This window comes from Salmo trutta, chromosome 9 (genome assembly GCF_901001165.1).
Source record: "Salmo trutta chromosome 9, fSalTru1.1, whole genome shotgun sequence".
Taxonomy (NCBI): domain Eukaryota; kingdom Metazoa; phylum Chordata; class Actinopteri; order Salmoniformes; family Salmonidae; genus Salmo; species Salmo trutta.
The window spans coordinates 29978352-29999368 of NC_042965.1; the positions used below are offsets into that span (position 1 = coordinate 29978352).

General features: G+C 49.9%; 1 protein-coding gene across 2 annotated transcripts in view; it reads right to left on the bottom strand.

The window, feature by feature from the left end:
• LOC115200383 (zinc finger matrin-type protein 4-like) overlaps positions 1–21017 on the bottom strand; it is a 201906-nt gene that overhangs the window by 52206 nt on the left and 128683 nt on the right. For both annotated transcript variants that reach the window (XM_029763411.1, XM_029763410.1), the window contains exon 4: positions 10435–10591. In XM_029763411.1, the coding sequence (XP_029619271.1) occupies positions 10435–10591 (157 nt within the window). The remainder of the gene's footprint in view (positions 1–10434; positions 10592–21017) is intronic.

A 21017-nucleotide genomic window follows, 5' to 3' on the forward strand; every position in this document is an offset into this window, starting at 1 on the left:
CATTAAATTATCTGGCAACAGATCTGGTGGACATTCCTGCACTCAGCATGCCAATTGCAAGCTCCCTCAAAACTTGAGACATCTGTGGCACTGTGTTGTGTGACAAAACTGCACATTTTAGAGTGGCCTTTTATTGTTCCCAGCACAAGGTCACCTGTGTAATGATCATGCTGTTTAATCAGCTTCTTGATATGACACACCTGTCAGGTGGATGGATTATCTTGGCAAAGGTAATCCATCCACACATTTGTGCACAAAATTTGAAAGAAAGAAGCTTTTTGTGCGCCTGTGAAATTTCTGGAATGTTTTATTTCAGCTCATGAAACATGGGAAAAACACTTTACATGTTGCGTTTTGATTTATGTTCAGTATACAAGCAGAATAACTTCTGCCACATAGTGGGATACAAGGTCTGAGTTATAACTAAATTGTCAAATTCTGAGTAATATGTGTTCAACACTTATTATTTATTTATTTAACTAGGCAAGTCAGTCTTATTTACAATGATGGCCTACCAAAAGGCAAAAGACCTCCTGCGGGGACGGTATTAAAAATAAAAAAATAAAAAAATAAATAACATGTAAATATAGGACAAAACACATTACGGCGAGAGACAATACAACACTACATAAAGAGAGACCTAAGACAACAACATAGCATGGCAGCAACACATGATAACACAGCATGGTAGCAACACAACATGACAATAACATGGTATCAACACAACATGGTAGCAGCACAAAACATGGTATAAACATTATTGGGCACAGACAACAGCACCAAGGGCAAGAAGGTAGACAACAATACATCACGCAAAGCAGCCACAACTGTCAGTAAGAGTGTCCATGTGTCCACTACCATGTGTACACTCTAGAACACAACCCGTGTCACGTCTAGATAAAGACATCCAGGATTAGTTGCACAGGCACACAAGCACACTTCACTCATGGACCAAAAAGCTATAAATCTAGTCAGCTGCTTTCTTTATAAGTTTTTATTTTCTTTGAGACTGGGGGGGGGGGGGAATGGCTATTTGTCAGCCCTGTGCCGTGCTGATCTGGCGCTTATGATCCTCACCCAAGAGAGTAGGTAATAGGATGGCATTTGGGACACAGCCCTTGTCCCGGGTCACTGGACTCACTGGGAGAAAGGGGATGAATGGAGGATAAGAAGAAGAGGAGGAGAGTGTTCCTGAAACACAAAGTGCTGAAGGGAAAACAGACCCTGAGGTTCCAGGGTGTGGGACTGACTGGGCCTAGATATGTTTCCACTTTATGTTGAGCATTTTGCACAACTCATTCCCTACATACACAGTTGAAATCGGAAGTTTACATACAAATCAAATCAAAGTTTATTTGTCACGAGCGCCAAATACAACAGGTGTAGACCTTACAGTGAAATGCTTACTTACAGGCTCCAACCAATAGTGCAAAAAAGGTATTAGGTGAACAATAGTAAAGAGATAAAGTAAGAAATAAAAAGTAAAGAAATAAAAACAACAGTAAAAAGACAGTGAAAAACAGTAGCAAGGCTATATATAGTAGTGAGGCTATAAAAGTAGCGAGGCTATGTACAGACACCGGTTAGTCGGGCTGATTGAGGTAGTATGTACATGTAGATATGGTTAAAGTGACCATGTATATATGATGCACAGAGAGTAGCAGTAGCGTAAAGAGGGGTCGGCGGGTGGTGGGACACAATGCAGATAGCCCGGTTAGCCAATGTGCAGGAGCACTGGTTGGTCGGGCCTATTGAGGTAGTATGTACATATGTACATGAATGTGTCGTTAAAGTGACTGTGCACATATGATAAACAGAGAGTAGCAGCAGCGTAAAAGAGGGGTTGGGGGGGGGGGCACACAATGCAAATAGTCCTGGTAGCCATTTGATTACCTGTTCAGGAGTCTTATGGCTTGGGGGTAAAAACTGTTGAGAAGCCTTTTTGTCCTAGACTTGGCACTCCGGTACCGCTTGCCATGCGGTAGTAGAGAGAACAGTCTATGACTGGGGTGGCTAGGGTCTTTGACAATTTTTTGGGCTTTCCTCTGACACTGCCTGGTGTAGAGGTCTTGGATGGCAGGCAGCTTAGCCCCAGTGATGTACTGGGCCGTACGCACTACCCTCTGTAGTGCCTTGCGGTCGGAGGCCGAGCAATTACCATACCAAGCAGTGATGCAACCAGTCAGGATGCTTTCGATGCTGCAGCTGTAGAAACGTTTCAGGATCTCAGGACCCATGCCAAATATTTCCTGAGGGGGAATCGACTTTGTCGTGCCCTCTTCACGACTGTCTTGGTGTGTTTGGACCATTCTAGTTTGTTGGTGATGTGGACACCAAGGAACTTGAAGCTGTCAACCTGCTCCACTACAGCCCCGTCGATGAGAATGGGGGCATACTCGGTCCTCCTTTTTCTGTAGTCCACAATCATATCAGCCATATACATTTCAACTCAGTTTTTCACAATTATTGGCATTTAATCCTAGTGAAAATTCCCTGTCTTAGGTCAGTTAGGATCCCCACTTTATTTTAAGAATGTGAAACGTCAGAATAATAGTATAGAGAATTATTTATTTCAGCTTTTATTTCTATCATCACATTCCCAGTGGGTCAGAAGTTTACATACACTCAATTAGTATTTGGTAGCATTGCCTTTAAATTGTTGAACTTGGATCAAACGCTTCGGCTAGCCTTCCACAAGCTTCCTACAATAAGTTGGGTGAATTTTGGCCCATTCCTTCTGACAGAGCTGGTGTAACTGAGTCAGGTTTGTAGGCCTCCTTGCTCGAACATGCTTTTTCAATTCTGCCCACAAATTTTCTATAGGATTGAGGTCAGGGCTTTGTTATGGCCACTCCAATACCTTGAATTTGTTGTCCTTAAGCCATTTTGCCACAACTTTGGAAGTGTGCTTCGGGTCATTGTCCATTTGAAAGACCCATTTGCGACCAAGCATTAACTTCGTGACTGATGTCTTGAGATGTTGCTTCAATATATCCACAAATTTTCTTTCTTATGATGCCATCTATTTTGTGAAGTGCACCAGTCTCTCCTGCAGCAAAGCACCCCCACAACATGATGCTGCCACCCCCGTGTGTCAACGATTCTAGGAGTGGTGGTTGGAGTCAGGCGCAGAGAGCAGAGGTAAAGTATATCGTCTTTATTTTCTCCGGCACAAAACGGTCACGCCAAAACAGAAGGGCGCGTAATAATAATGACCAACCCAAAACACAGGGCAAAACGGTCCGGAGATAGAAATAAGACGTCAGCCAGCACAAAATACAAAAAATACAAAAGCATCCAAAATACAACCAGCGAAGTAAATATATTCACACGGCCCACCGTCCTGAGTGGACAATAAACAATCCCGCACAAAATCCCAACTGAAAACACACATTAAATAAGTCCCCACTAATGACATACACAAAACAGGTGCGGAACAGACAGACAAAACTAAACGACACAGAAACAACGATCGGTGGCAGCTAATAGGCCGGCGACGACGACCGCCGAGCGCCGCCCAACCGAGGAGGGGCGCCACTTTCGTTGGATCCTGTGACAGTACCCCTCCCCGACGCCGGCCTCGGGGACGGCCCGGAGGGCGAGGCGCCGGCCGATCCGGTCGGCGACGGTGGAAGTCCAGCAGCATAGGGGGGTCCAGAACGTCCGCCGCCGGAACCCAGCACCTCTCCTCCGGACCGTACCCCTCCCAGTCCACGAGGTACTGCAGGCCCCCTACCCGACGTCGGGAGTCCAGGATGGCTCGGACTGTGTACGCCGGGCTCCCCCCGATGTCCAGGGGGGGCGGGGGGGCCTCCAGCACCTCACTGTCCTGCAGCGGACCAGCTACCACCGGCCTGAGGAGAGACACATGAAACGAGGGGTTAATACGGTAATACGAAGGAAGTTGTAACCTGTAACACACCTCGTTTATCCTCCTCAGGACTTTAAACGGCCCCACAAACCGCGGACCCAGCTTCCGGCAGGGCAGGCGGAGAGGCAGGTTCCGGGTCGAGAGCCAGACACTATCCCCCGGGTTAAACACGGGGGCGTCACTGCGGTGGCGGTCAGCGCTCTCCTTGTGTCGTTCGCTCGCCCTCCTTAAACATTCCTGGACCGCGTTCCAGGTCTCCTGAGAGCGCTTGACCCATGCCTCCACCGCAGGAGCCTCCGTCTGGCTCTGTTGCCATGGCACCAGGACCGGCTGATACCCCAGCACCACCTGGAAGGGTGACAGATTAGTGGAGGAGTGGCGCTGAGAGTTCTGGGCCATCTCGGCCCATGGCACGAACTGCGCTCACTCCCCTGGCCGGTCCTGGCAATATGACCGCAGGAACCTGCCCACATCCTGGTTGATGCGCTCTACCTGCCCATTACTCTCGGGGTGGAACCCCGAGGTCAGGCTGACCGAGACCCCCAGCCTCTCCATAAACGATTTCCATACCCTGGACGTAAACTGGGGACCTCGATCAGATACGATGTCCTCGGGCACCCCATAGTGCCGGAAGACGTGAGTGAACAGGGCCTCCGCGGTCTGCAGGGCCGTAGGAAGACCGGGCAAAGGGAGCAGACGGCAGGACTTAGAGAACCTGTCCACAACGACCAGGATCGCCGTGTTCCCCTGAGACGGCGGGAGATCCGTAAGGAAATCCACCGAGAGGTGAGTCCAGGGCCGCTGTGGAACAGGGAGGGGCTGTAATTTCCCTCGAGGTAGGTGCCTAGGAGCCTTACACTGAGCGCATACTGAACAGGACGAGACATAACGCCGGACATCCTCAGCCAAGGTGGGCCACCAGTACCTCCCCTTCAGGCCCCGCACTGTCCGTTCCACCCCAGGATGACCCGAGGAGGGTAGAGTATGGGACCATCGGATCAGGCGATCGCGAACACCAAGCGGAACGTATTTCAGGCCCACGGGACACTGCGGCGGAGTAGGTTCTGACCGAACCGCCCGCTCGATGTCCGCATCCACCTCCCATACCACCGGTGCCACCAGACAGGAAGTATGGGAGTAGGATCGATGGTCCGCTCCTCGGTGTCGTAGAGACGCGACAGTGCGTCAGCCTTCCGGTTCCGGGAACCTGGAATGTACGAGAGAGTGAAGTTAAACCTCGTGAAAAACATGGCCCACCTCGCCTGACGGGGATTAAGCCTCCTCGCTGCCCGAATATACTCCAGGTTACGGTGGTCGGTCCAGATGAGAAAAGGGTGACGTGCCCCCTCAAGCCAATGTCTCCACACCGTCAAAGCCCTGACCACGGCTAACAGCTCCCGGTCCCCCACATCATAATTGCGCTCCGCCGGGCTCAGCTTCTTAGAAAAGAACGCGCATGGGCGGAGCTTCGGAGGAACGCCCGAACGCTGCGACAGCACAGCTCCTACCCCAGCCTCGGACGCGTCCACCTCCACTATGAATGGCAAAGAGGGGTCCGGATGCGCTAGGACAGGTGCATTGGTAAACAGAACCTTCAGACGATGAAAGGCTCTGTCCGCCTCTGCTGACCATCGTAGCCGCACCGGCCCCCCCTTCATCAGTGAGGTAATGGGAGCTGCTACCTGGCCAAAACCCTGGATAAACCTCCGATAATAATTAGCGAACCCCAAGAACCGCTGCACCTCCTTCACAGTGGCTGGGGTTGGCCAATTACGCACAGCCGTCACGCGGTCACACTCCACCTCCACCCCCGAGGTGGAAATGCGATATCCTAGAAATGAGACGGCTCTTTTGAAGAACTCACATTTCTCAGCCTTGACGTATAGTTTATGCTCCAGCAGCCGCCCAAGCACTCTGCGCACCAGGGACACATGCTCGGCGCGTGTGGCGGAGCAGATCAGGATGTCATTGATGTACACCACCACACCCTGCCCGAGCATGTCCCTAAGGACCTCGTCCACAAAGGATTGGAAGACGGCGGGAGTATTCTTTAACCCATACGGCATGACGAGGTACTCATAATGGCCAGATGTGGTACTAAATGCGGTTTTCCACTCGTCTCCCTCTCGGATACGCACCAAGTTATACGCACTCCTGAGATCCAATTTCGTGAAGAAGCGCGCCCCGTGAAATGACTCCACTGCCGTAGCAATGAGAGGTAGCGGGTAACTGAAACCCACTGTGATAGCATTTAGACCTCTGTAGTCAATGCACGGGCGCAGACCTCCCTCCTTCTTCACGAAAAAGAAGCTCGAGGAGACGGGGGATTTAGAGGGCCGAATGTATCCCTGTCTCAAGGACTCAGTGACGTATGCATCCATAGCCACTGTCTCCTCCTGAGACAGAGGATACACGTGACTCCTAGGAAGAACCGCGTCAGCCTGGAGGTTTATCGCACAATCTCCCTGTCGATGGGGGGGTAATTGAGTCACCTTCGTCTTACTGAAGGCGATAGCCAAATCGGCATACTCTGAGGGAATGTGCACAGTAGAGACTTGGTCTGGACTCTCCACCGTAGTCGCACCGATGGAAACTCCTATGCACCTACCTGAGCACTCCCTCGACCACCCCGTTAGAGCCCTCTGTCTCCACGAAATCTGGGGGTTGTGAGTGGCTAGCCAGGGGATTCCCAGTACCACCGGAAACGCTGGGGAGTCAATGATGAACAGGCTGAGACGCTCCACATGACCCCCCCACGTCTGCATAACCAGTGGCACTGTGACCTCCCCTACTTGGCCTGACCCTAGCGGTCGACTATCTAGGGCGTGCACGGGGAAGGGGTGGTCCAGCTGAACCAGGGGAATCCCTAACCTCTTCGCTAACCCATGGTACATAAAACTCCCAGCTGCACCTGAATCGACTAGCGCCTTATACTGGAAGTGAGGGGAAAAATTAGGAAAACAAACGGAGGTGTACAAGTGATCGACAGGGGGCTCTGGGTGTGGCTGGTGCGGACTCACCTGGGGGGCCGAAGCAGTGCTCTGCCTGCCCTCCGAACTCCCGGAGGGACCTCTCCAGCACCGGTCCACAGTGTGTCCTCTGTGTCCACATCGGGTGCAAGAGAGACCCCTCCCTCCGGTCCTCCTCGGTGCAGCCCCCCCTATCTCCATGGGCTGTGGAGCGGGAGGACTGGTAGGCGGAACGAACAGGCCCCGACTGGAACGTCCCCGGACAGCCAGCAGGTTGTCCAATCTAATGGACAAATCCACCAGTTGGTCCAGAGTGGAGGTGTTGTCCCTACATGCCAGCTCCCGGCGGACGTCCTCGCGAAGGCTGCACCTATAGTGGTCTATCAGGGCCCGCTCGTTCCACCCCGATCCAGCGGCGAGAGTCCGGAATTCCAATGCGAAATCCTGAGCGGTCCTGGTCTCCTGTCTCAAATGGAATAGTAGCTCACCCGCCGCCCTGCCCTCCGGGGGATGATCGAAAACCGCCCGGAAGCGGCGGGTGAACTCCGGGTAGTCACCCCGGGCCGAGTCTGGACCTTCCCAGACCGCATTGGCCCATTCCAGGGCTCGACCCGTGAGACACGAGACGAGGACGCTCACCCTCTCTTCGTCGGAGGGAGGGGGGCGGACGGTCGCCAGGTACAGTTCCAGTTGGAGCAAGAACCCCTTGCACCCAGCGGCCGTTCCATCGAACTCCCTGGGCGGTGAAATCCGGATCCCGCCGGCACCCGCTTCAGTGGGTGTGGATAGGGGCGTAGGGTGAGGGACCGGAGCTGGTCTGGCTGGGGAGGCACCTCTCTCCCAGCTCTCCAACCGGGCCAACGCCTGATCCATGGCCGAGCCTAGGCGGTGGAGGAGGCCGGCATGTTGGGAGACCTGCTCAGCCATGGATGGCGCTTCTGCTCCTGCTGACTCCATAGGTGAAGGTGCGGGATTCTGTCAACGATTCTAGGAGTGGTGGTTGGAGTCAGGCGCAGAGAGCAGAGGTAAAGTATATCGTCTTTATTTTCTCCGGCACAAAACGGTCACGCCAAAACAGAAGGGCGCGTAATAATAATGACCAACCCAAAACACAGGGCAAAACGGTCCGGAGAGAGAAATAAAACGTCAGCCAGCAAAAAATACAAAAAATACAAAAGCATCCAAAATACAACCAGCGAAATAAATATATTCACACGGCCCACCGTCCTGAGTGGACAATAAACAATCCCGCACAAAATCCCAACTGAAAACACACATTAAATAAGTCCCCACTAATGACATACACAAAACAGGTGCGGAACAGACAGACAAAACTAAACGACACAGAAACAACGATCGGTGGCAGCTAATAGGCCGGCGACGACGACCGCCGAGCGCCGCCCGACCGAGGAGGGGCGCCACTTTCGTTGGATCCTGTGACACCGTGCTTCACAGTTGTGATGGTGTTCTTCGGCTTGATAGCCTCCCCCTTTTCCCCCCAAACATAATGATGGTCATTATGGCCAAACAGTTCTATTTTTGTTTCATCAGTCCAGAGGACATTTCTCCAAAAAGTATGATCTTTGTCCCCATGTGCAGTTGCAAACCGTAGTCTGGCTTTTTTATGGTGGTTTTGGAGCAGTGGCTTCTTCCTTGCTGAGCGGCCTTTCAGGTTATGTCGACATAGGACTCATTTAACTGTGGATATAGATACTTGTGTACCTGTTTCCTCCAGCATCTTCACAAGGTCCTTTGCTGTTGTTCTGGGATTAATTTGCACTTTTCACACTAAAGTATGTTCATCTCCAGGAGACAGAATGCATCTCCTTCCTGAGCGGTATGACGGCTGCGTGGTCCCATGGTGTTTATACTTGCGTACTGTTGTTTGTACAGATGAGCGTGGTACCTTCTGGCATTTGGAAATTGCTCCCAGTGGAGTCCTAAAAAAAATGTTCTGGGGTCTTCGCTAATTTCTTTAGATTTTCCCATGATGTCAAGCAAAGAGGCACTGAGTTTGAAGGTAGGCCTGGAAATACATCCACAGGTACACCTCCAATTGACTCAAATGATGTCAATTAGCCTATTAGAAGCTTCTAAAGCCATGACATAATTTGCTGGAATTTTCCAAGCTGTTTAAAGCACAGTCAACGTAGTGTATGTAAACTTCTGACCCACTGGAATTGTGATACAGTGAATTATAAGTGAAATAATTTGTCTGTAAGCAATTGTTGGAGAAATGACTTGTGTCACGCACAAAGTAGATGTCCTAACCGACTTGCAAAAACTATAGTTTGTTAACAAGAAATTTGTGGTGTGGTTGAAAAACTAGTTTTAATGACTCCAACCTAAGTGTATGTAAACTTCCGACATCAACTGTACATTTACACACAGAGACAGAGACTGAGGCCAGGACTACTATAATGCGTAGTGCGGCAGTGTCTGGCCTTGGTTTCAGCTAGGGTAAGCATCCCTCTGCCTTTTTTATATGAGACACAAACCGACCAAATGTATTGTTTTGGCACTGTATTTCTATGCCTCTCCACTAGCTAATTGCACAATTGTGAACTATTTCAGAGTCAAACAATAGGCACAGAGGGCTTTCCACCAAGGTAAAGTAAACATTTTGTTCAAGGATATCTGAAATTACAGATGAGTCAAAAAATCAGCATGTGAAAAGACTTACAATCAGATGCAAATTCTCCAGAGATAGAACCCCCAAATAAACAAACACAGCTGGTGATTTATTCACCTGCATCCCCTCTGCATATCCAGGTCTCAGGCATTGCATTAGGGAATGATCTGATTAAATAAAAGTTTGGTTATTTTTTCTAATCCTAATTTACCCCATGGCCAGCTTTACCCAATGGCCATTATTCTTTCAACTGCCAATTTGTAAGCAGCAGCTGTAGTTTAAAGTATCGTCCAGACTTTCCTCAACCCCGAGGTACTGCGGCAGACGATTACATCTAAACAAAACACCCACAGACAATAAGACGATACATTGAGTTTCTCCATCAGTCCGTACACACAAGGGGGCGGGAGGTAGCCTAGTGGTTAGAGTGTTGGGTTAGTAACCGAATGGTTTCTGGATCAAATCCCCGAGCTGACAAGGTAAAAATCTGCCGTTCTACCCCTGAACAAGGCATTTAACCCACTGTTCCCCGGTAGGCCGTCATTGTAAATAAGAATTTGTTCTTAACGGACTTGCCTAGTTAAATAAAGGTTAAAATGTTTATTTTTGGGGGGGGGTTTCTATCTCTTTTGACTCTCTGTGCTAGCTAGTAGCCCAAAGTTTACCTGTGGCTTTCTGCTTGTCTAGTTGTCCTAGCTAGAACATCTGTGTGTGAGGACAAGCACATCGATCTTAACACAGAGTTGTGTTAGACATCTCTGTCACATCTGTCACCGTAAGTCTCCTCGGATTGTTTGATGTCAGACTGCAGGCTTGTCGAGGTGACAAAAGGACAAGTTCCATTTCAACAAGGAAACAACATGCAGATGTCTCTACCGGAGAGTGAGTTAAAGAGACAGACAGAGAAAGAGAGCGAAAAGAGAGTGAGAGACAGAGAGACAGAGAGAGAGAGAGAAGCCTACCTTTGGCTGTGATGGCAGGCTGCTCCCCAAGCAGCAGCTTTAGTCTCTTGGCGTGGATTTTGCCTTGGTAATGTGACTGTGCCACCACTGCTGAGGTGAAGGACATGTTACACAGCGTGCAGCACTTGTTCTTGTCCACGTCTCCCCCCTCACTTCCCTGCAAAACACACACACACACAGGTTCAGTCAACAAGGCTATCAGCCAAAAAAGAGTAACAGAGAAAAACATATCACTATCACTTTAAAGGAAGTAGATTTAATTTTTTCACTGGAAGCTTTGATAAATTAACTCATGAATATGACAAAAGGAATTGTGTGGTCAAATGCGGGTCATTTTTCAGGGGGGGAAAACCCCTCAAAGGTAATATTGTTCTAGATGTGACCCCCAACCCCATATGATTCATCACTGTGTGTGTGTGGTGTAGTGTACTCTGCGTGGGGGTGTACAATATAACCCTGCACCAGCAAATACTCCCCAAACCCTGTATATTAGAGCCACATGGTGCTTAGGGGGCAGCTGTATATTTAGCAGCACATCAGTAAGCTCGACACGCCACAGTTCCTGGGGACAAGAGCAATCTACACTCCTCGTGGGCTTAATCATTTGGTTCTTGGTGAGATGCAAATGGAGGCATTTCAGAAGTTGTATGGAGTATATGAAAGTGCGGAGTGATGGGATGGAGGACCTCTCCCTGTAACTACATCTGTGCTGCCTCCCTGCCTGATGCAGAAACGCATTATCCTGACAGAGAGAGAGAGAGCGAGCACCTGGCTGCCAGACTGTGGGAGATGGATGCAGCCATTTCTACCAGGAAGCTATCCCACCAGGCGGCTTATAGACAGGCTGATAGTCCAGAAGAAAAACGATCAAAACTTCAGACCCAAATCATTCTGATTTAAGTTCACTTTCTTGTGTTGTGAATGTGCTATTACATTTTAAAGGTCCAACGCAGCCGTTTTTATCTTAATATCAAATCAGTTCTGGGTAACAATTAAGTACCTAGCTTCTTACCAAGAGCAATTTCTCAAGCAAGAATTTAGCTAGGACTGTCTGGTAGTGGTCTGAGTGGGGAGGGGAAAACTGAAAAGTAGCTGTTATTGGCAGAGAGGTTTGGAACACTCTTTCTACTTAATCAATTAACTAATTGACCACGTGGTGATGTCAGCAGGTAGCCCAAAACTCCATCCCACAACAACAGGCTGAAATTCCAGGCAGATTATTATTCCAACCTCACAGTGTGGAAATGGACTGAGTATACAAAACATTAGGAACACCTTCCTATTGAGTTGCACCTCCTCCTTCCCCCCTGATGCTGGCCCATGCTGACTCCACTGCTTCCCACAGTTTTGCAAAGTTGGCTAGTTGTCCTTTTGGTGGTGGACCATTCTTGATACACGCTGAAAACTGTTGAGTGTGGAAAAACCCAGTAGCGTTGCAGTTCTTTACACAAACCAGCACTTACAGTACTACACCGTTCAAATGCACTTAAATGTTTTGTCGTTTGTTTTGTCAGGACACAAACACAATCCATGTCTCAACTGTCTCAAGGCTTAAAAATCCTTCTTTAACTGGTCTCCTCCCCTTCAGCTACACTCATTGAAGTGGATTTAACAAGTGACATCAATAAGGGATCATAGCTTTCACCTAGTCAGTCTATGTCATGGAAAGAGGTGTTCTTAATGTTTGGTATACTCAGTATACTCTGGTGTTCAACCTTCCCAAGTTCTCTCACGTCACCCCGCTCCTCCGCTCTCTCCACTGGCTTCCAGTTGAAGCTCGCATCCGCTACAAGACCATGGTGCTTGCCTACGGAGCTGTGAGGGAAACGGCACCTCCGTACCTTCAGGCTCTGATCAGGCCCTACACCCAAACAAGGGCACTGCGTTCATCCACCTCTGGCCTGCTCGCCTCCCTACCTCTGAGGAAGCACAGTTCCCGCTCAGCCCAGTCAAAACTGTTCGCTGCTCTGGCACCCCAATGGTGGAAAAAGCTCCCTCACGACGCCAGGACAGCGGAGTCAATCACCACCTTCCGGAGACACCTGAAACCCCACCTCTTTAAGGAATACCTAGGATAGGATAAAGTAATCCTTCTAACCCCCCCCCCTTAAAAGATTTAGATGCACTATTGTAAAATGGTTGTTCCACTGGATATCATAAGGTGAATGCACCAATTTGTAAGTCGCTCTGGATAAGAGCGTCTGCTAAATGTCTTAAATGTAAATGTATAAAACACAGGAAAAACATGTTTTTGACTGCATAGGGCCTTTAACAGTCACAAACATATTTAACTTGTTTTGCTTGCTGGAGCCAGGCAGTTTACATTTTAGACACAAAAGCATTCCTCATATACATTTCCCTCGTATAGTACAGAATGTATGCATAATACGCAGCACTGCACTGAAAAGAATCTTAAAGAGCCATATGATGGATGAGCCCATCTCCTTCTGTGACTAAAACCCAAAGCTTGTTTTCAGGTATTCCCCACGGTTCCATCTCCCTGCGAAGTGGAGAACATGGCAGTAGTGGGTAGTGATCTGGTTACAGCACAGCACACTGTGACACACCGCTGTGCTTTAAGGCACAGTCACACGTTACATGACACCAACACAAAACACTCCTCTATACATAGCCTTCACACGCAATTCCCCGTACTACTGAGCCGAATAGAACAGATCGGATCCTTGATAGTGCACTGCAGTGTGATGTAGGCCTAGGGTCTGCAGGCTTGCGAGAGACAGTGTGTGGATGTGTCTCAAATGTGACTCTTTTCAGGAAACTAGGCGTATGTTGCACGCCACTACTTCACAGGAGAAGCATTTGAACATAAACATGTATTTTTCTGTCAAAATGCATTTTGGGGGGCAGAAATGCCTTCTGGAACTTGTGAACTTTCATGTGCCTTAATTACAAACTTGTATTACATCCATAAATATTTATACAATTGTTAAATTACAAGCCTAGTTGGTTTAGCCATGGAAAAAGTCAGGAACCTTCCCACTAGCCATGATTGGCCGCGATAATGTATGGGCTGGATATGCCGGGAGATGAGTTTGGATTGGTCTGCCATGTAGCATGTCTATAACGTGAGCTGTTCAGTTTGAAAGATATAACGTTAACCATCGAGAACTACAAAAGTTTTGCTACTTTTCTCTTCAACATTGATGCCCTGAATTTAGCAGGCGCTATCGACAGATCAGTAGGAAAAAGTGATGGGTTACTTTCTGCACACCTGCCATGGTCAGTGTGAAGTGGAGTGACTTGACACAAAGCTGGCCAAACAAGATGTAGCTACAAACAAAATGGAGTAAATTGGTTCCAGTCTGCCATAAAGCGTTCATCCATGTATACAGGTAAGAGTCTAGCTACATTTTCCAGATATAAGTTTCTAATTGTCAGAAAGTCATTTTTATTGCAAGTTAAAGCATACTGTTAGTTAGCTAGCAAACATTAGCTTGTAGACATCCGTGTAGTAATATTATTTGAATCAGAAATCCATTTGCATTGCTAGTTATAGCCTAAAGTTAGATAGTTAACATTGAACCTAGTTTGTTAGCTTTAGCTACCTGCAGATTCATACTACAGCTATGTCAATGTTTGTATTTGTAGTAGTATGAGTTGGGGTTATGCCGGTTCATTGTTTAGCTAGCTAGCTACCTAGCTAGCTACATGTCTAAACAAAACACTTCGGCCAGATTATTAGATGACCCATCAAATTAGCAGGTGTGTCTGGGGGTGATTACGGACATCGATTATATTTCATGAACATGTGTACATGTCTAGGCAATAGTGACCCATCCACTTAGCTAGATGTGGGTGAGGGGTGGTTATAGCATTTCCTTCACATGACCCATCAATTTAGAAAAGTGTGTCGGGTAAGCGTCATCTCAAAAGTGGGGTTCCGAGTCTATCAACTTCTAAGCAGAATTACTTTCCCATTGTTCCTCAACTGCAGTGTACAATATACAATTTTCTACCTCTGAGTCTCTACTTTTATGCAATGTAAAAGACATAATTTCAAATTGTGCTACATAAGACCTAATCGAGGCGATCAGTCACAAATGGTAACCTATTAGAGATAGCGAGATAGCAAGATGGCGCCGACAGAGATGGTCGCCTCGCTTCAAGTACTTAGGAAACTATGCAGTAATTTTTTTTTATGTATTATTTGTTACATTGTTAGCTCAGAAAATCTTAAGTGTTATTACATACAGCCGGGAAGAACTATTAGATATAAGAGTGGTGTCAATTTACCAACATTACAACCAGGAATATGACTTTCCCAAAGCGGATCCTTTGTTCGGACCTCCACCCTGGACATAGGATCTAATCCCAGAGAGGGACCCAAAACAACGTTGTCGCAGATGGAGTGGCCTCCTGGTCAGACTTAGAAGGCCAGCACACCATCCACCGCTTCTGAGCATATTAGTCGCCAATATCCAGCTTATTCAGGATATGTTGTCAGAGTCGGTACAGCCAACGGGCTTCTTCATGAGTTGTGGCACCAGAAACAAACATCTTTCTGGTAAGAAGAAGGGCGGGGGTGTATGCCTCATGATTAATGACTCATGGTGTAACAATAACAACATACAGGAACACAAGTCCTTTTGTTCACCTGACCTAGAATTTCTTACAATCAAATGCCGATTGCATTATCTCCCAAGAGAATTCTTTTCGATTATAGTCACAGTCGACTATATCCCCCCCCCAAGCAGATACCTCGACAGCTCTGAAAGAACTTCACTGGACTCTATGTAAACTGGAAACCATATATCCTGAGGCTGCATTTATTGTAGCTGGGGATCTTAACAAAGCTAATTTGAGAACAACGCTACCTAAATTATACCAGTACATTGACTGTTGTACCCGCTCAAGCAAAACACTGGACCACTGCTACTCTAACTAGCGCAATGCAGACAAGGACCTCCCCTGCCCTCCCTTCGGCAAATCTGAACACAACTCCATCTTGCTCGTACTGTCCTATAGGCAGAAACTCAAACAGGATGTACCCGTGACTAGAACCATTCAACGCTGGTTTGACCAATCGGAATCCACACTTCAAAATTGTTTTGATCACGTGGACTGGAAAATGTTCCGGAAAGCCAATAACAGTAATTTATACACTGACTCTGTGAGTGAGTTTATTAGGAAGTGCATTGGAGATGTTGTACCCACTGTGACTATTAAAACCTACCCCAACCAGAAACTGTGGATAGATGGCAGCATTTGCACAAAACTGAAAGCACAAACCACCGCATTCAACCATGGAAAGAGGTCGGGAATATGGCCGAATTCAAACAGTGTAGTTATTCCCTCCACAAGGCAATCAAACAAGCAACATGTTGGTATATGGACAAAATGGAGTTGCAATTCAACGGCCCAGACACGAGACATGTGTGGTAGAGTCTACAGGCAATTACAGACTCCAAAAAAAACCCAGCCACGTCACGGGCACCGATGTCTTGCTCCCAGACAAGTTAAACACCTTCTTTGCCCGCTTTGAGGATAATATATTGCCACTGACGCAACTCGCTACCAAGGACTGCGGTCCTCCCCTCTCCTTCTCCGTGGCCGACATGAATAAGACATTTAAACGTGTTAACCCTCGCAAGGCTGCTGGCCCAAACGGAATCCCTAGCTGCATCATCAGAGCATGCGCAGACCACCTATCCCAGTCTGCTGTCCCCACATGCTTCAAGATGGCCACCATTGTTCCTGTACCAAAGAAGGCAAAGATAACTGAACAAAATGACTATTACCCCGTAGCACTCACTTCTGTCATCATGAAGTGTTTGGAGAGACTAGTCAAGGATCATATCACCTCCACCTTACCTGCCACCCTAGACCCACTTCAGTTTGCATACCGACCCAACAGGTCCACAGACGATGCAATCGGCATCACACTGCACACTGCCCTATCCCATCTGGACAAGAGGAATACCTATGTAAGAATGCTGTTCATTGACTACAGCTCAGCATTCAACACCATAGTACCCTCCAAGCTCATCATTAAGCTTAAGGCCCTGGGTCTCAACCCTGCCCTGTGCAATTGGGTCCTGGACTTTGACGGGCCGCCCCCAGGTGGTGAAGGTAGGAAACAACATCTCCACTTTGCTGATCCTCAACACTGGGGTCCCACAAGGGTGCATGCTCAGCCCCCCCCTGTACTCCCTGTTCACCCATGACTGCGTGGCCATGCACGCCTCCTACACAATCATCAAGTTTGCAGACGACACAACAGTAGTGGGCCCGATTACCAACAACGACGAGACAGCCTACAGGGTGGAGGTGAGGGCACTTGGAAGTGTGCTGTCAGGAAAACAACCTCTCACTCAATGTAAACAAAACAAAGGAGATGATCGTGGACTTCAGGAAACAGCAGAGGGAGCACCCCCCTATCCACATCAATGGGACAGTAGTGGAGAAGGTGGAAAGTGAAGTTCCATGGTGTACACATCACAGACAAACTGAAATGGTCCACCCACATAGACAGCGTAGTGAAGGCGGCGCAGCAGCGCCTCTTCAACCTCAGGAGGCTGAAGAAATGTGGCTTGTCACCTAAAACCCTCACAAACTTTTACAGATGCACAATTAAGAGCATCCTGTCAGGCTGTATCACCACCTGGTACGGCAACTGCACCGCCCTCAACCACAAGGCCCTCCAGAGGGTAGTGCAGTCTGCACAACGCATCACCAGGGGCAAACTACCTGCTCTCCAGGACACCTACAGCACCCGATGTCACAGGAAGGCCAAAAAGATCATCTAGGACAACAACCATCCCGTTCACATCGTTATCATCCAGAAGGCGAGGTCAGTACAGGTGCATCAAAACTGGGACCAAGAGACTGAAATAAAGCTCTATCTCAAAGCCATCAGACTGTTAAGCAGCCATCGCTAACATAGAGAGGCTGCTGCCAATATACAGACCCAAATCACTGGTGTTACGGCTTGGTAGTCGTGGAGGAGGAATGAGGCGCAGGAAGCAGCGAACACAGGGTAGTGGTGTTTTTAATATACACTCACACAAAAACAAATGTTCCCACACACAGGGGAGAAAGTACATACGGCGTCAAAACAACGTCGACACGAACATAAACCGTCTGTCAAATAAACAATCATTAATCCCGCACGAACAGGAGCGGGCCAGCTAAACTAAATAGCCCCTCTAATGGCTAATTGACCACAGGTGTCACAAAATAAAAAAAGGGAAAAGCAAAAGGGAATCGGTGGCAGCTAGTAGGCCGGTGACGACGACCGCCGAGCGCCACCCGAGCAAGAGGGGGCGCCACCGTCGGTGGGAATCGTGACAGTACCCCCCTCCTGACGCGCGGCTCCCGCAGCGCGCCGACACCGGCCTCGAGGTCGACCCGGAGGGCGAGGCGCAGGGCGATCCGGACGGAGGTGGTGGAACTCTCTCAACATAGATGGGTCCAGGACGTCCGCCGCTGGCACCCAGCACCTCTCCTCTGGGCCGTACCCCTCCCAGTCAACGAGGTACTGTAGGCCCCTCGCCCGGCGTCTCGAGTCCAGTATGGCCCGTATGCTGTACGCCGGGGACCCCCCGATGTCCAGAGGGGGCGGAGGGACCTCCGGCACCTCATCTTCATGAAGGGGACCAGCTACCACCGGCCTGAGGAGAGACACATGAAACGAGGGGTTAATACGGTAATAGGAAGGGAGTTGCAACCGATAACACACCTCGTTTATCCTCCTCAGGACTTTGAAGGGCCCCACACACTGCGGCCCCAGCTTCCGGCAGGGCACGCGGAGGGGCAGGTTCCGGGTTGAGAGCCAGACCCTGTCTCCCGGTGCGAACACGGGCGCCTCACTGCGGTGGCGGTCAGCACTCCTCTTCTGCCGCGCACTGGCCTCCTTTAGTGAGTCCTGTACGGCTCTCCAGGTCTCCTTGGAGTGCTGGACCCAGTCCTCCACCGCAGGAGCCTCGGTCTGACTCCGGTGCCATGGTGCCAGGACCGGCTGGTAACCTAACACACACTGAAAGGGTGATATGTTAGTAGAGGAGTGGCGAAGTGAGTTCTGGGCTAACTCAGCCCAGGGAATATACCTCGCCCACTCCCCTGGCCGGTCCTGGCAATACGACCTCAGGAACCTGCCCACCTCCTGGTTCACCCTCTCCGCCTGCCCATTGCTCTCGGGGTGATAACCGGAGGTCAAACTGACCGAGACCCCCAGCCGCTCCATAAACGCTTTCCAGACCCTGGATGTGAACTGGGAACCTCGATCAGAGACAATGTCCTCCGGCACCCCGTAGTGCCGGAAGACGTGGGTAAATAGGGCCTCCGCAGTCTGCAGGGCCGTAGGGAGACCGGGCAATGGGAGGAGACGGCAGGACTTAGAGAACCGATCCACAACCACCAGAATCACCGTGTTCCCCTGAGAGGGGGGAAGATCTGTCAGGAAGTCGATGGACAGGTGCGACCATGGTCGTTGTGGAACGGGGAGGGGCTGTAACTTCCCTCTTGGTAGATGCCTAGGAGCCTTACTCTGGGCACACACCGAAAAGGAAGAGACATAGGCCCTCACGTCCTTAGCTAAGGTGGGCCACCAGTACTTCCCCCTTAGACTCCGCACTGTCCTCGCCTCACCAGGATGACCCGCAGTGGGTAGCGTGTGCGCCCACCGAATCAAACGATCACGAACACCGAGCGGCACATACATGCGCCCCAAGGGCACCTGCGCAGGCGCAGGTTCTAACACCAATGCCCGCTCGATGTCCGCGTCCACCTCCCATACCACAGGGGCCACCAGCCTAGACGCTGGAATGATGGGAGTTGGATCGATGGGCCGGTCCTCCGTGTCATAGAGACGGGACAGCGCGTCGGCCCTAGTATTCAGGGAACCCGGTCTATAGGAGATGGTAAACCTAAACCGGGCGAAGAACATGGCCCACCTCGCCTGACGTGGATTCAGTCTCCTCGCTGCCCGGATGTACTCCAGGTTTCGGTGGTCGGTCCAGATGAGAAAGGGGTGTTTAGCCCCCTCAAGCCAGTGCCGCCACACCCTCAGAGCCTTAACCACTGCTAGCAACTCCCTGTCCCCCACATCGTAGTTACGCTCCGCCGAACTGAGCTTCTTCGAAAAGAAAGCGCAGGGGCGGAGTTTCAATGGCACACCCGAGCGCTGTGATAGCACGGCACCCACCCCAGCCTCGGACGCGTCCACCTCCACTACGAACGCTAAAGACGGGTCCGGGTGCGCCAACACGGGTGCGTCGGTGAACAGCATCTTCAACTTCTTGAAGGCTCCGTCCGCCTCCGTCGACCATCGCAAACGCACCGGCCCCCCCTTCAGCAGTGAGGTAATGGGAGCCGCTACCTGGCCAAAACCCCGGATAAACCTCCGGTAGTAATTGGCAAAGCCTAAAAACCGCTGCACCTCCTTCACCGTGGTTGGAGTCGGCCAATTACGCACGGCCTTAACGCGGTCACACTCCATCACCACCCCCGTGGTGGAAATGCGATAACCCAAAAAGGAGACGGCTCGTTTGGAAAACTCACACTTCTCAGCCTTAACGTATAGGTCATGCTCCAGCAGTCTACCAAGCACCTTGCGCACCAGGGACACATGCGCGGAGCGGGTGGCGGAATATATCAGGATGTCATCGATATAGACTATCACGCCCTGCCCGTGCAGGTCCCTGAGAATCTCGTCAACAAAGGATTGAAAGACGGCTGGAGCATTTTTCAACCCATACGGCATGACGAGGTACTCATAATGGCCTGATGTGGTACTAAAGGCGGTTTTCCACTCGTCTCCCTTCTTGATACGCACCAGATTATACGCGCTCCTGAGATCCAGTTTTGTGAAGAACTGTGCTCCGTAAAATGATTCCACCGCCGTAGCGATGAGAGGTAGTGGGTAACTAAACCCCACCGTAATAGCGTTTAGACCTCGGTAATCAATGCACGGACGCAGACCTCCCTCCTTTTTCTTCACAAAAAAGAAACTCGAGGAAGCGGGTGAGATGGAGGGCCGAATGTACCCCTGTCCCAGGGATTCCGTGACATATGTCTCCATAGCCGCAGTCTCCTCCTGTGACAAGGGGTACACGTGACTCCTGGGAAGCGCAGCGTCAACCTGGAGATCTATCGCACAATCCCCCTGTCGATGAGGTGGTAATTTAGTCGCCCTCTTTTTACAAAAGGCGATCGCCAAATCGGCGTATTCAGGGGGAATGCGCACGGTGGACACCTGGTCTGGACTCTCCACCGACGTGGCACCTATGGAAACTCCTAGACACCTACTTGAACACTCCTCTGACCACCCCTGGAGAACCCCCTGTTTCCACGAAATACGGGGATTGTGACCAGCCAGCCAGGGGACCCCCAGCACCACCGGAAACGCAGGCGAATCAATAAGGAAAAAACTAATGCGTTCCTTATGATTCCCCTGCGTTACCATGTCCAGTGGCACCGTAGACTCCCTGACTAACCCTGACCCTAATGGCCGGCTATCTAGGGAGTGCACAGGGAAAGGGGAATCTATCGGCACCCGCGGAATGCCCAGCTTAAAACCTCTTATGGCTAGGGGGCAGTATTTTCACGGCTGGATAAAAAACGTA